The 14,883-nt window shown below is 40.7% G+C and overlaps 1 protein-coding gene across 2 annotated transcripts in view; it reads left to right on the top strand.

Annotated features, from left to right (window-relative positions):
* Positions 1-14,883, top strand: part of SLX4IP (SLX4 interacting protein) — a 182,366-nt gene that overhangs the window by 104,230 nt on the left and 63,253 nt on the right. For both annotated transcript variants that reach the window (XM_060611968.3, XM_060611964.3), the window contains exons 3-4: positions 7,742-7,831; positions 11,780-11,900. In XM_060611968.3, coding sequence (XP_060467951.1) covers positions 7,742-7,831; positions 11,780-11,900 — 211 coding nt within the window. The remainder of the gene's footprint in view (positions 1-7,741; positions 7,832-11,779; positions 11,901-14,883) is intronic.

Below are 14,883 nucleotides of genomic sequence, written 5' to 3'. Positions count from 1 at the left end.
GGATTTGGATTTGATTTCTGGTCTGTCACTTATTGACTGTGTAATATTGGACTAATCTCTACCTTCTCAAATGCCACTTCCTTATCTATGAAATATGAGTAATAGTTGTGCTCTTTTGTAGGCTAGTGGTGAGGATTAAATGAAATACTATAGATAAAGCTTAGCACAATGCCTAGATCATAGGTGCTCTGTAAACTGTGCTTTTTCTTCAAAAACCACATGACTTTCTAATTCCATGTAACATACATGCACTTTATTTTGATAGGAAGGTATTTAATATGTTCCTTAAAGCCTTTTAGTAATGTTGGTAGATACTCCAGGAAGAGAGTCGCCATGTTTTGTTTTTGTTTTTGTTTTTCATGAAAATTTTCAGGAGAAATGTCTCTCTAGATTTAATATTTAGAAATGATTGAGTTATCCTCAGTACTGATTCATTCTCATCTTACAGACTCTGATTGGCTTTTCTTGTTTTACATCAGGAACTAGCAAACTCAGAGCCACCTATTGCAAAGACCTATGACAATGGTGGAAATTTTGTACAGACCTACCATTGTCTTCATTTTAGATTTCTACCCTTGTTTTTCTTATTTCCTCCATCTTTCATATTTGCCTTATTAATCCAAACTGCCTTAAATCCTTAGTGGCATGTGGTATAAAATGCCAATAACAGTTCCAGCAGACCCACATGAGTGAGTTGCCTGTGGACAGCCCATGGGCACGCTAGAACTACTCACATGCCTAGGGCATCATCGTTGCCCCAAACCACATCCTCTTCTTTCTCTTTTGAGTGTGTCTTAGATCTACTCCTTCATCTTTACCCATCACCTTCCATTGTCTCTTATTTGGGTTTGGGGGTGGCTTTAAACCTGTTTGCGTGGCTCTGCCGGCCCAGGCACTCCTACCTGAGAGAGCTCTCCAGCCTATAGGTCTTTTCGTTCCTCCTTGGCCTGCCCAGGGTTCCTCTGTGGTCTGAACCCTCCTGCCCTATTGGCCTTATCTGCTGACGTCCTGTTTCTGCTTATCAGACCCTGTTTTGTCCCCAGAGCATGCCAGGCTATTCAGGCCTCTTTCCTCATGTGGCTGCTGTTTTTTACTTTTTCTCCACCACCTGTCCTCTTCCTCAGGACCTAGCTGAGAGGTCATATACCTCATCCCTGGCCTCCTTCAGGCAGAGTGGTGGCTTGGCCACCTCTGGTCCTGGGGTGTACACTGTGGTTACACTTACTACAGTAAGTGCCTCTCCCTCTCAGGGTCTAACCAGGGCTCTGGTGAAACTCAGCAGGTGTTGAATGAACGAGGAAATGGGAGAATGCACATGGATCTCACGGTTCTGAGCCTGCTTCTCAGGTACCTTCATGGTGAGAAGTGTTAGCATTTCCACCTTTATTTGACACTTAAGGTAAAATTACAAGATAAGATCTTCCATTCCTCAGTTGATGGACATTTAGGCTCTTTCCATAATTTGGCTCTTGTTGAAAGTGCTGCTGTAAACATTGGGGTACAAGTGCCCCTATGCATCAGCACTCCTGTATCCCTTGGGTAAATTCCTAGCAGTGCTATTGCTGGGTCATAGGCTAGATCTATTTTTAATTTTTTGAGGAACCTCCACACTGTTTTCCAGAGCGGCTGCACCAGTTTGCATTCCCACCAACAGTGCAAGAGGGTTCCCGTTTCTCCACATCCTCTCCAGCATCTATTTATAGTCTCCTGATTTGTTCATTTTGGCCACTCTGATTGGCGTGAGGTGATATCTGAGTGTGGTTTTGATTTGTATTTCCCTGATGAGGAGTGACGTTGAGCATCTTTTCATGTGCCTGTTGGCCATCTGGATGTCTTCTTTAGAGAAGTGTCTATTCATGTCTTCTGCCCATTTCTTCACTGGATAAAGAAGTTGTGGTTTATGTATACAATGGAATACTACTTGGCAATGAGAAAGAATGAAATATGGCCTTTTGTAGCAACGTGGATGGAACTGGAGAGTGTTATGCTAAGTGAAATAAGCCATACAGAGAAAGACAGATACCATATGTTTTCACTCTTACGTGGATCCTGAGAAACTTAACAGAAGACTATGGGGGAGGGGAAGGGGCAAAAAAAAGTTACATAGAGGGAACGAGGCAAACCATAAGAGACTCTTAAAAACTGAGAATAAACTTAGGGTTGATGAGGGGTGGGAGGGAGGGGAGAGTGGGTGATGGGCATTGAGGAGGGCACCTGTTGGGATGAACACTGGGTGTTGTATGGAAACCAATTTGACAATAAATTTCATATTAAAAAAAAAAAAGATCTTCCACCCCTGGCAGTGAGGTTAGGGTGAGATAATCATAGAATCCATCTAGTCCGTTTTTTTTCAAACTATAGAAAATCACTGGTTGTCACTGGTGATGGCATAGTTGTTGCCACTCTAGAATAAGGAGAGGGGAAATTGTTCTATGAAGCATCTGTGTCCTGTGCAGAATCAGAACAGCTTTGTCCCCAGAATGGGCTCAGCATCCTCAGTTTACAGATAAGGCTGTGGTTTGCCCAAACCTCAGAGCCCATTTATACTGTCATCGTTCATTCGTTCCCTTCTTCCTTCCTTTAAATAGCACTTGCTGTGAAATCTTCCCCTTGATAAAGACTCTAAAGGCAGAGCAGTGGTGGCATGGATGCTGAAGGGCTAGGCCAGCAGGGTCTCACTGAAGATTAAAGCTGTCTGTACACAACACACACACACACACACACACACACACTATTAAGCACTTGTTGTGAGCTAGTCCTGTGCTAATTGCTGCAGTGTAGATTTGAATGAGATTGGGACCCTGTCTGTCTGCACCAAGGAGCTAACAGCCTAGCAGGGGCAGCCCCTACATAGACCAGCCATTTAGTGCAGAAATAAATAAGCATGTGAAGCATAGACCTGATCCAGGGGACCAAGTGACAAACTGTTCAGAAAAGCTGCACTGAGATGTCCATGCTCCTCCTGGGGTTCAAGGAGGCATAAAAGTTGACAAACCCAGGAGCATCGGGGTGCATTGGAATCAGAGGGCAGAAAGCACGTATGTTAGAGATTGCTCTGGTTGGTGTTGAGAGTTCATGAGACACCAGGAGGGAGGTGACATGCAGAAGAAGAGACAGAGGTGTGCTTAGCCCTTCAAGAAGTAAAACCAATAAGACTTGGCGACTGAGTGTGGAGGGTTAGGGAAAAGGAGGAGTTGGGGTTGACTCCCAGGCTTTTGGCCGAAACGTCTGGGTGGAGGGGGCTAGAAGCTGGATCAGACCCTGGCCTGTTGACTCACAACCCAGGGCATGAGATGCAAAGCTTTTACTAGTGGCCTTTGGTCTGTTAAAGAGGTAACTGGCCTGTGTAAAGTGAGCAGCTGTGGCCTAAGAAAGAAGTCATGGTTCGTGTGTTCCCCCTTTCTGAACAGAGCTGGAGTTTCTCTGCTGAGAGATGAAATAGCCTCCTACTAATTAAGGAGAAGTGAAGGCTGTGCTCCTGGCAGCAGTAAGAGGCTTTTTTTCCTTAAAACTTCTGTTCACTCATGGGAGCAAAGCAGCAAAGCTATGAGAGCAGGGAACTTTATAGAAAGGCAGCATACGGCTGCTTGGTGTGGGAGTCTGAGAGAGCTTGCTGGAGAACTCAGAACTGCTGGCTGCAGGGGGAGAGCCCTGCTGTGTGTTGGGGGGACTGCACATGTGCCTGGTGGCAGAGTCTGGCTGAAGTCCCAGGAAAGTTTGAGCACCGGAGTAAGATTCCAAAAACAAAACTATTCTAATCGATCTGTTTATAATCAAACTTACACTAGATTATTTGTGATCAAAGGTATGAAATGATGAGAGAATACCAAATTGGACCTTGCTATTTAATTCATTAGAAAGCTACTATTACAGGGGTGCCTGGGTGACTCAGTTGGTTAATTGCCCGCCTTTGGCTTAGGTCATCTGTGATCTCATGGTTCGTGGGTTCAAGCCCCACATCAGGCTCTGTGCTGACAGCAGAGCCTGCTTGGGATCCTCTGTCTCCCTGTCTCCCTGCCCCTCCTGTGCATGTATGTTCTCTCTCTCTCTGTCTCTCTCAAAAATAAATAAACATAAAAAAAAAAGTTTATAGAAAGCTACTATTACATAGTATCAATTCAAATTGTTCAAGTATCACTTTTTTTTTTTTTTTTTTTTACTATTTTAAAAGCCAATTTTGCTAATGGAGAAGGGGTAGCAGAGAACTTGGTCTAAGGAGTCAGGATTAAACACTTGCAGGAAAGCCAGTAAAATGTGTATAAGGCACATCCCATTGCTTCTGCGAGGTTCTTGTTCTGCCATCTGTGGTGCCTCAACAGGTTTAAGATAGAATCGAGAGGGTTGGTGAACTTGGATGGGAGCAAAAATTACATCTTTATTTTAACCAAATTCTAACCAATTTTTTTTATTATAAATTAAGTATTCAAAACATGGTATTTGCAGGATATGTCACCAGTAGAATCATAGCTCTTTTCATGTTATCTTATAGTTGTGGCACATATCTGAAGGTATCATGTATGTTTACTACTACTTCGGATTTGTGGTAGTTATTAGATCTACCACTATGAAAAGAGCCAGTGCCTTAATAGACAAGTACATACATTACTAAATCACAATTTTTTTTTTTTAATTTGGATAATCGTACTTCAGTCAAATTGGTTTTCTTTTGAATCCATTGTGTTTTATCCATGGCACACAAAAAGTTAATAACCCCTGGTTAATGTCATGTAGTTGTGGCATATGACCTCCACCTGGTGGCAGCATATTCCTTAAAGGTTAAATCTATAATCAACAGTTGTGAAGAAACGTAAAGTAACAGTATACTTGAGTGTGGTTTTCAAACAGTTTTGACCACAAATCCACAGTAAGAAATAGGCTTCCCATCATAACTCACTATACTCATACATAAGTTTCACAAAATAAGTCTTGACTGTACCATGTGACATATTGATATTTTTTATTCTACTCACATATTCCCTTTGATTCTCTTTCATTAAAATAAAATACTGGTTGTAACACACTAAGAAGCAGTTCAGTGGGTCACACTGCACCATTTGACATCATAGGAGATCCTCTTTCACCATATTTCATTATTTTTTATCCAGTTGAACTTCACTTTGTTCTCCTCCAAAATACCCATACATTTTTAGGGACAGAGGACATTTTATATAACTGTCAGTAAATGTAAATGTGCTTTTACACAGCCTTTAAAAATTATTTATTAGCGATGTATAATTTACACTGAAATGAACTGATCTTAACCGTATACCCCACCAAGATAGAGAACCTTCCCACCACCACACAAAGTTCTTCTGTGCCTGTTCTCAGTCAACTCCTCCCTAGGTAATCACTATTCTGATTGCTTTGGCCACAGATTGAGTTTTGCTCTTCTAGAACTTCATATAGATGGAATCCTACAGTATGTATTCTTTTCGCCTGGTGTGTTTTGCTCAACGTAATGTGGAGATTAGTCCATGTTGAGTGGATCTGTAGTTTTGTGACGAGCATTCCATTGAATGAATGTACCATACTTTGTTTATTCTCCTGTTGATGGACTTGGGTTGTCTTCTGTCTTGTCTTAGCTATTATGAATAAGACTTCTATGAACATTTGCGTACAAATCTTCCTGTGCACATGTTTTATCTCTCTTGGTAAGTGCCTAAGGTGGAATTGCTGGCTCAGTCTGTAAATTAAATGTGTGTTTAAGTAAGGGAAACTGACGAACCATTTGCCAAAGTGGTTGAACCATTTTATATTTCCACTAGCAATGCATGAAAGTTTGGGGAGCTCCACATCCTTACCAAATTTGGTGTGTCAATCTTTTTAATTTTAGTCATTCTTGTAAGTATGTAGTTGTATCTCTTGGTGGTTTTCATTTACATTTGCCTGATGACTGATGTTGAACACTTTTTCATGTGTTATTAGCTGTTTGTTTATCTTGTGAGGTATCTGTTGAAGCTTAGGTTGTTTGTTTTTTTTAAATATTAGATTTGTACGAGTTATTTATTTTGGATGCCAGTCCTTCATGTCAGATATATGCATTTATAAATATTTTCTCTTAGCCTGTGACATACATATTCATCTTATTAATGGTGTCTTTCTTTAAAAAAATTTCTTAATGTTTATTTTTGAGAGAGGGAGAGAGCACGCAAGCGGGAAGGGACAGAAAGAGAGAGGGAGACAGAGGATCCCAAGCAGGCTCTGTGCTGACACCTGAGAGCCTTATGTGTGGCTCGAACCCACAAACCACAAGATCATGACCTGAGCCGAAATCAGATGCTCAACCAACTGAGCCACCCAGGAGCTCAGTGGTGTCCTTTAATGAGCAAATGTTTTAAATTTTACAGAATTCAATTTAATAATTTTTTTCTTCTATATTTTGTGCTCGCTGGGTTCTAAGAAATTTTTTTCTATTGCAAGTTTGGCAAGATAGTTTTGGTTTTTATGTGTAGGTCTATCATCCATCTCGAATTAATTTTTGTGTATGGTATGAGGTAAGTGTCAAATTTTATTTTCCTTCCATATTTATATTTGGTCTATTTGGGCCATTCGTTGAAAATATTTTCCTTTCATCATTGAATTACAGCACGAATTTAAAAACAAAAAAGAAAACCTGTTCAGCCAAAGAGGTACAAAAATGACATTTTCCTGTAGGTCATCACTGACCCTTTGGGCCTCTGAGACCATCCCCAACCTACAGTCTTGGTCTTCTGTTTCTTTCTAAGTTACCTTATCCACAATTATCCAGAGATTTGCAGAAATTACTCATAAGGTGTAAAGGCTATAACCTTTTACAGGGTCTATAGCCATGCCACAAATCGCCTAGCCACATGTGGCTGTTTAAGTTAAATTAATGTCAAAAACAATTTAGAATTCAGCTTCTCAATCACAGTAGCCACGTTTCATGTGCTCAGTAGCCATAACATGGCTATTGGCTGCCCTGATGAACATTGACAAGAAGCAGTTTAAAAAAAATTTTTTTTAATGTTTATTTATTTTTGAGAGAGACAGAGACAGAATGCGAGTGGGTTAGGGGCAGACAGAGAGGGAGACACAGAAGCAGAAGCAGGCTCCAGGCTCTGAGCTGTCAGCACAGAGCCTGACATGGGGCTCAAACTCACGAGCCGCGAGATCATGACCTGAGCCGAAGTCGGATGCTCAACTGACTGAGCCACCCAGGCGCCCCAGGATTTGTACAGTTTTACAGTGTATTTTAATAAAACTAATTTAGTTTTGGTAACTGTCATTCAGCATCCACCTTGCTCTCCTTGCTTCTGTTTGTATTCTCAAATGTACTGTCCCAGCCATTCCTTTTCTCTGCTTGAAAATGCAGTAGCTTATATGTGTTCTTTCCTATGTCAAGGAAAGAATTCCCCTGACTGTCCATGGAACCATTCCTTTCTGGAGCCTACCCAATTCTGACCTATTGGACTTCTCTCAGTGTTTGATAGCCTTCCAGCTGCCACTGGATGCCTTGAGCATCCCCTCGAAGGTGTGGGACACAGTTTTTTTGTCTTTGCTATTATGATTAAAATTCTATTTCTCCTTAGCATTTCTGCCCTAAACATTAAACTTGCAAAAACTAGTAGGTTTATGACCTGTAGCCCTGCCCCATATTAAGATTTCTGTCCACTAGGGAACTTTGTTGCCATTTCATCATGAGCAACCACATAGGAATTTGTGAGATTTTCTCTCATTGTTTGCTGGGCGTGAGCTAACTCTGCCATTAATGTCTTTTTAGTGTGGGAATTTTGCTGTCCTGGTGGATCTTCACATATTGCCGCAAGGTTCAAACAAAGATACCAGCTGGTTTTCTGAACAGAAGAAAGAGGTACCACAAAACTTTTCACTGTTTAAATGCAATAGCTGATGCTCAAAGAAATATTAACTCTTTCAGCTTTCATTTTCATCAGTTGGCAAAAAATACTGAGTGATATTTAACCCTTGAAAAATAGTTGTATTCCCAATGACAGACCTGCTTTTTTTCCTTAAGAGAGTGACACATCTATGTATTTCATATGCTATATTATTTAAACCAGAAATATTCTACCTCTTTGTTTTGGGGGAAAGAGCTCTTTATATTTAAGAAAAGAAGACATTAAAGTGACTGTTCCAGGCAACGAGGGACTTTAATCTAGCTGGTTGTAAAGGACAGACCGAGCCCCTGAAGCAGGCGTGAGGTGAACACAAGGCTGATCTTTCACACCTTGAGATTAAATTCTTATTTAAATCTTAAATTCTCAATGTCTGCGCTTTTGTCTTCTACCATCCTTTTATTAACATGAGTCTTTGACAGTAAATGTGGAGGTGTTGGACTGTATTCCTTCTCACAGTAGTCTGTCAGGGAAGCCTATGGCCGGATGGTCATGTGACTGGGAGCATGGTGTTTGACCTCCTGGGCCTCAGTCTCCTCATCTGCAAATGAAAAAGTTCGACCAGAGGTCAGCTGAGTCACCACAGGCTCTCCCATTTCCGTGATCCCACCCAAGTGCTGCTGTGGCAGAGGGTTGGAGAGTGCATCTGGCTTTCATCACGTGCTCTGCTTCCTCCTCCATATCCTTGTCCTCCAGAGCAGGGATAGCGAGGCAGGCAGTGGCTTTCATGTAACTTTCAGAGTATTACAGCACTTTGTGTCCTCCATATTTGTCACAACAGCTTTTTAGAGCCAGAAATAAAAACAAGTTTTACTGAAAGGTAGTATACGGAGAAGAATTTGCTGATAGTGGCAACAAAAGCAAGCCCAAAATCCTTTACTGTGGTAACTGTTTTCAGTCAACTTTTGAAGATTACTGGGAAAAAAAATCTCCCCCAAAGAAAATTTATAAGTAATACATTTTCAGTCAAAAGGTAATGATATAATCAGCACTTGGCTGTCACGGTATTGCCAAGGATACCTGGTGGCCCAACAGCTGGGAGAAGGCAGGCACAAGATTCGGTATAATGGGATTTACCATTCAGGTTAATAAATTATCCTCTTCAGGTCTTAGCATTTAGTATGCCGGCATGTCCTACGACACTTCAACTCCATGAAATTCCAAGATTTGGCTTACCAAACCACATGTCCCTGTGGTTCAAAATGGTTCCTTTATTTCCCCCAAAGTGACTAATGCTCACCTTAAGGAGACCTCACCCCAAAAGGCTTCTGACTTGACTCACATTAACAACGTTCTAGAATCCACTGTTCTAGACCCAGCCTGTTGTCCATTTTCTTCCAGCTTTACCACCTAACCCTTAGCTCTCTCTTTTTGATATTTAGTCAGTTTTGCCAAGTCCTTTGATTTGGAGGCTTTAAAATAAAGCTACGAATATGTGAGTCACCTCCTACCCAGAGCATGAGGCTAGGTTTTTCCAGGGAGCCACACACAGCTGTGCCGCTCCACCTAGTCCTAACGTCCGGGCAGCAAGGCATGACTTAGCAAAGGTGGTCCGAGCACGATGGGACCTGCACATGGCTGGTGTTGGCTTGGCTGCAGTGTTGGCTCCAGCATTATGCCAGGAAGCCAGGCTTCCCTCTCAGAGCAAAGCAGATGGTTTGCTGCATATACTTGAAGTTGTTCCTTTAAAGTTTGTTCACGGACATGAAAATTGCTCCGAGACAGAGAGAGACAGAGACAGAGAATGAAGAAAAGCTAGTCAAGGAAGGATATGACTTTAGTCTCTATTCAGTGCCTCAGTGCTTTCATCTTTTTTTTTATCATTAGATCATCTCATGATTGGGATTTCATGAGCAATCAATTTGATTGCATTTTAGCAGTCACTTTATATAGTGAAAGTCTTAAGAATGTCCAGTTCCTTTTCAGAAAAAGGAACTAATTGTATGGATTAAAGCCATGTTTATTTTGAGTCCAGCACGAGTAGTCTTTGTACCCAAACAGTCCAGCTCGAACTGTTTCATTTGTAAACTTGAGGAAGCATGTTGGAGCCCTTTTTAGCCTAGAAATACCCTGTATATCTCTGTCTTCTTGCTCATTGATTTCAGCATGGTCTTTTTATCTGCCCGTCCAGTTTAGCTGGGACTTTGTCTTTTCTTGCATTGCTGTGGTTCTGAAGGGAATGCTTCGCCAAGTGTGGTGTGGTCAGTTACTAGGTTATCTTGACCACATTGCACATGGTCTACCTTCCATTCGTCAAACCTGACTCATGGAAGGAAAGCCCCGTAACTATAGGGAGAAAGTTTGTGTTGTATGGGCCTTTGTTTTATTTTTGTCGTACTATTTTTAGTTCTAGCCTTATAGGGCATTTATGGCTAAATTTTAACAATCTTTGTTTCCATGTATGTCTTTCACATATTTTCTAGCTCAGTCATAGTTGAACCCTGCATGTGAAGCAAAATTCTTTAATTGTTAAAACAACAGTATGGGGCAAGGCTGCCTTTCTGTTGTGTGAACAATGCCAGAATGCTCAACTGTAAACGGATCTCTCTCTATTCCACAAGGCACTGCATCTTTGGGCTGCAAAATGAGAGCAGAAGAGAGATCAGTGTTTATATTTTATGTACAAATTCCCATTTGTGAATTAAATCAAGGATTTTCACTACTGTTGAGGAGTGTCTGTATTTGCAATAAAAGAAAAGTTTGGCTATCATTGCCCTTCAGGGCTTCTTAAAATTTTGTTCTCGTTTTAATTTTTGAAAATCATAAGAGATAAACCTGAGATGGCATTGAAGAAATGAGTGAAACAGGTTTGAGTTGACCTCGGCAACTCTGAGCCTTCTGCAGTCTGGGAGTTGGACCAGAATTATTAGTCCTTACACACCAGTTTTTAATCGAAGATAAGAAATTTAGATTTGTGTGCCATTTTTCCCCCCTTTCTCTACATTGGCTACATGCCACCTAAAGTGGACAGTGTCTTCCCATCATGTGGTGGACTTTTTAGAGTTTTGTCTTTCTTTTCATAAGTAACACTGATATATAAAAAAATAACACATTCCAGAAATTTGCTAGTGTTGTGGTACATTGACATTGAATTAAAACCATGTGTTTCTGTTGCCTAATAAATATTAATCTACTTTAAAGAAATATGAGAAGTTAAATTATTTTCACCATTAATCGGTGGATATAGTGCAGTTTTCACAAAAGCAAATGGGCACACACATTATCAATAAGAGCATAGAAGAAAAATCACATTACTGATTTCTTAGTTCTCTCTTCAGCCCATCATTCGGTGCTGTTCCTTTTTCAGTAGATTTCTAAACCTGCAGCCAGAAACTAATGAATGAAGGATGGTGGATGTTTAGGTTAAGAAAAGTGTTGAACCAAGTTTGAAAAATGGGAAATATTCGCATAAAAATTGCTGTGGCCTCTTCTCTTGAACAGATCAGAAGAGCTGATGACCAGCTGATGACCCCCCTCCCCCACCTAGCATCCTCACAAGACAATAGTCCACTGAAGCCGTGGGCGGGGCTGCCCCTGCTGGCTGGGTGGGGTCACAGTGAGATGCTCCACCTCCTGGATCCTTCCCTCATCCAGTCTTGCCTGGCCAGGGTGGGCACTTCACTGCTTTTACCTTCCTTTTAGAAAAGTGGAACTGAAGCAGAGGGAAATTAAATGAATTTCTCAGATCACAGACTGAACCAACATGGTTTTGAGCAAACCTCAGTAGCAAACTTAAACCTGGGGTGATACCCATGAGCACAGATAGCATTCTTTTCAGCTTTCACAGCTAAGTAAAAAAGCAAACGAAATGAAATGTTCAGTGTTGACTTTTTAATATGCACAATGTTGTCTCTTTGCATTTCATTAAATGAGAGAATTATATCTCATTTTTTAACTTGCTTTAGGAAGTCTGTTTACTGTTAAAAGAAACCATTGATTCAAGAGTTAAGGAGTACTTGGAAGTTCGTAAACAGCACAGGCCATCAAATACAGAATTCACAAGATCCAGTCCCTTGACCTTAAAAGGTAGGCACAGAGTACTTTGATTTTGGATAAAATTTCTGCTTTGTAGAGATGGCAATTATGTTTGACTCTGACTGTCATGTTAGTACAGTGATACATTTAAAAAATATGTTCTAATGAAGATGCTTTGTTTGGGTAAGGAAAATTAACCAAAAAGCCCTGGAGGGCTTTTAATGGTAAGAAAAATACATAAAAATAGAAAATAAAACATTCCTAAGGAAACTGTACTTTAAGGGACTTTTTTTTTTGACAAGTAGTCTTACAAATAGATTTACATTAATACTGACTTGATTTGCGGTTTTATGCTTTTTTAAGTGCTTTCATATATATGACACCCTATTTGAGAAGTTCTCAACTGGGGGTAGTCTTGCAGGAGGGGACATTTGGTAATGTCTGCAGACAGTTTTGGTTGTCATCACTGAAGTCGGAGGGGTTGGCAGGAAGCTACTGGCATCTAGTGAGTTAGAAGCCAAGGATGTCACTAAATATCCTGCAATACACAAGACAGTCCCTCACAACAAGGCATTATCTGGCCCAAAACATCAAGGGCACTGAGGTTGAACTGTCCTGCACTATTTCCTAACAACACTTTGAGAATGGTAATGTCCGAGTTGTAGGTGAAGAAGCTGAGGGTCTACAAGATTAAGAGCTCGCCCAAATAAAAGATCATCTTTTTGAGGATCAAGATGACCTTGTTTATTTGGCATCCCTCCCCCACCCCCCCCAACGCTGTCCCCCTCCCGGCCTTACTTAGCCCAGTGCTTGATACCCATATTCAGTGACCTGTTGAAGGAAAGCATACTTGGGTGACAAGTGGCAGAACCTGATCCCAGATCCAGCTCTTCTCACTCCCAGCCCACTGTTCTTTCCACCTATCATTGCCGTGTTTTTAATTTTTTCCACTTTAGGTTGGCATTTCGTAACACTCTTTTGTGGTACAAGTACAGTCAACCTTGTGTTAATCCTCAGAGGACAGGGCTGGACTGCTGTGAACCACGTTATGCTAACGTGGCATCCCCCTAGGTTATGCTAATGCAGCATCCCATCCCCACCCCCACTTCGTAGACATACTTAAACTACAGTGTTCACCTGGGCACAGCTGATAAGTAGGCAGACAGATTAATTTTACCCAAACTCAAAGCCTTGAATGGAATTTTCAGTCTAAACAATTTTGTGTTAGGTGACATTTTCTGGAATTTCACTTAGTAGTAGGATAAAGCTTGAGAAAAGCCATAGGAGCCTGCATCCTTTGTACTCCAACAGACCTGGCTAGTTTCATTTTCTGACTTGTACAAAAGGAGAAGGAACAGAGAAGGTTCTCAGACCTCCATTTCTGGCGTGCATGTGGCGTGGTCAGTACTGATTCTCAACTAGCCCTTCCCCTGCCTTCCTCTACTACTGAGTGGAAAATGCTAAATACTCAATTTTCCAGCCTGGTAGGGTACATGTGTTGTGTGTTGTTCTGGCCCCAAGATGAAAATCAAAGTCTTTGTTGGGCTCATGTGGGCAAGAAGTTTTTTATTTTATTTTATTTTATTTTATTTTATTTTATTTTATTTTATTTTATTTTATTTTATTTTATATATTTTTAAGAAATTTGTTTTTAAACAGAAAAGGGATCATTCTGTACAATTTTATAACCTATTTTTTTCACCTAACATAATATAGAAATCCTTTAAAACATGTACATGACCATTTTTAAAAAAATTTTTTAATGCGGTAAACTATACATATCATAAAATTTACCATTGTAACCATTTTCAAGTGTGTAGTTTAGTGGCATTAAGTACATTCACGTTGTTGTGCAGCCACTGCCACTTTCCATTGCCAGAACTTTTCATCGTCCCAAACTGGAATCCTTTACCCATTAAAGAATAACTCCCCATCGGGTGGGAGGGAGGGAAGGGTGGGTGATGGGTATTGGGGAGGGCACCTTTTGGGATGAGCACTGGGTGTTGTATGGAAACCAATTTGACAATAAATGTCATATTAAGAAAAAAAAAAGAGTAACTCCCCATCAGTCTCTTCCCTAGTCTCTTGTAACCAGTATTCTGCTTTCTGACTTTATGAATTTAGGTACTTGAGGTACCTCCTATAATGGAATCATACAGTATTTATCCTTTGGTGTCTCACTTTTTCACTTAGCATAATGTTTTCAAAGTACCTCCCTATTATAGCATTTATCAGAATTTTCTTTGTTTTTAATGTTTATTTATTTTCAAGAGAGAGACAGAGACAGTGTAAGCAGGGGAGGGGCAGAGAGAGAGGGAGACACAGAATCTGAAGCAGGCTCCAGGCTCTGAGCCGTCAGCACAGAGCCCAACGTGGGGCTCGAACTCACAGACTGTGAGATCATGACCTAAGCCGAAGTCAGACGCTCAACCGACTGAGCTACCCAGGCGCCCCAAGAATTTTCTTTGTTTTTACAGCCAAATAGTATTCACACACACACACACACACACACACACACACACACACACACACACACATATTGTGTTTACTTGTTCATCTGTCACAGGATACTTGAGTTATTTCTACCATTTGGTTGTTGTGAATAATGCTGCTATGAACTTTTGTGTTCAGATACTTCTTTGAGTCCCTGCTTTCTGAGTCTCTGGCTGTATACCTCACAGTGGACTTGCCAGATTATATGGTCATTATTGGTTTAATTTTTTTGAGGAACTGTTATCCTGTTTTCCACAGTGACTATGTTTTACATTCTCACCAAGAATGGATCCCAGTTCCTCCATAATCTTGCCGGTACTTATTTTCTCTGGTTTTGATAATAGCCATCCTAGCAGTTGTGAAGTGGTATCTTATTGTGGCTTCAATTTGTGTTTCCCTCATGGGTAGTGATTTTGACCATCTTTTCATGTACTTATTGACTATTTGCATATCTTCTTTGGGGAAATGTCTGTCTGTGTCATTGGCCTGTTTTTTAATTGGGTTGTTTGCTTTTTTGTTTTTGAGTTGGAGGAGTTCTTTT

The sequence above is a fragment of the Panthera onca genome, chromosome A3 (genome assembly GCF_046562875.1).
Source record: "Panthera onca isolate mPanOnc1 chromosome A3, mPanOnc1 haplotype 2, whole genome shotgun sequence".
NCBI lineage: Eukaryota > Metazoa > Chordata > Mammalia > Carnivora > Felidae > Panthera > Panthera onca.
The sequence above is the reverse complement of the archived record's forward strand: the minus strand, read 5'-3'. Positions and strand labels throughout refer to the sequence as shown.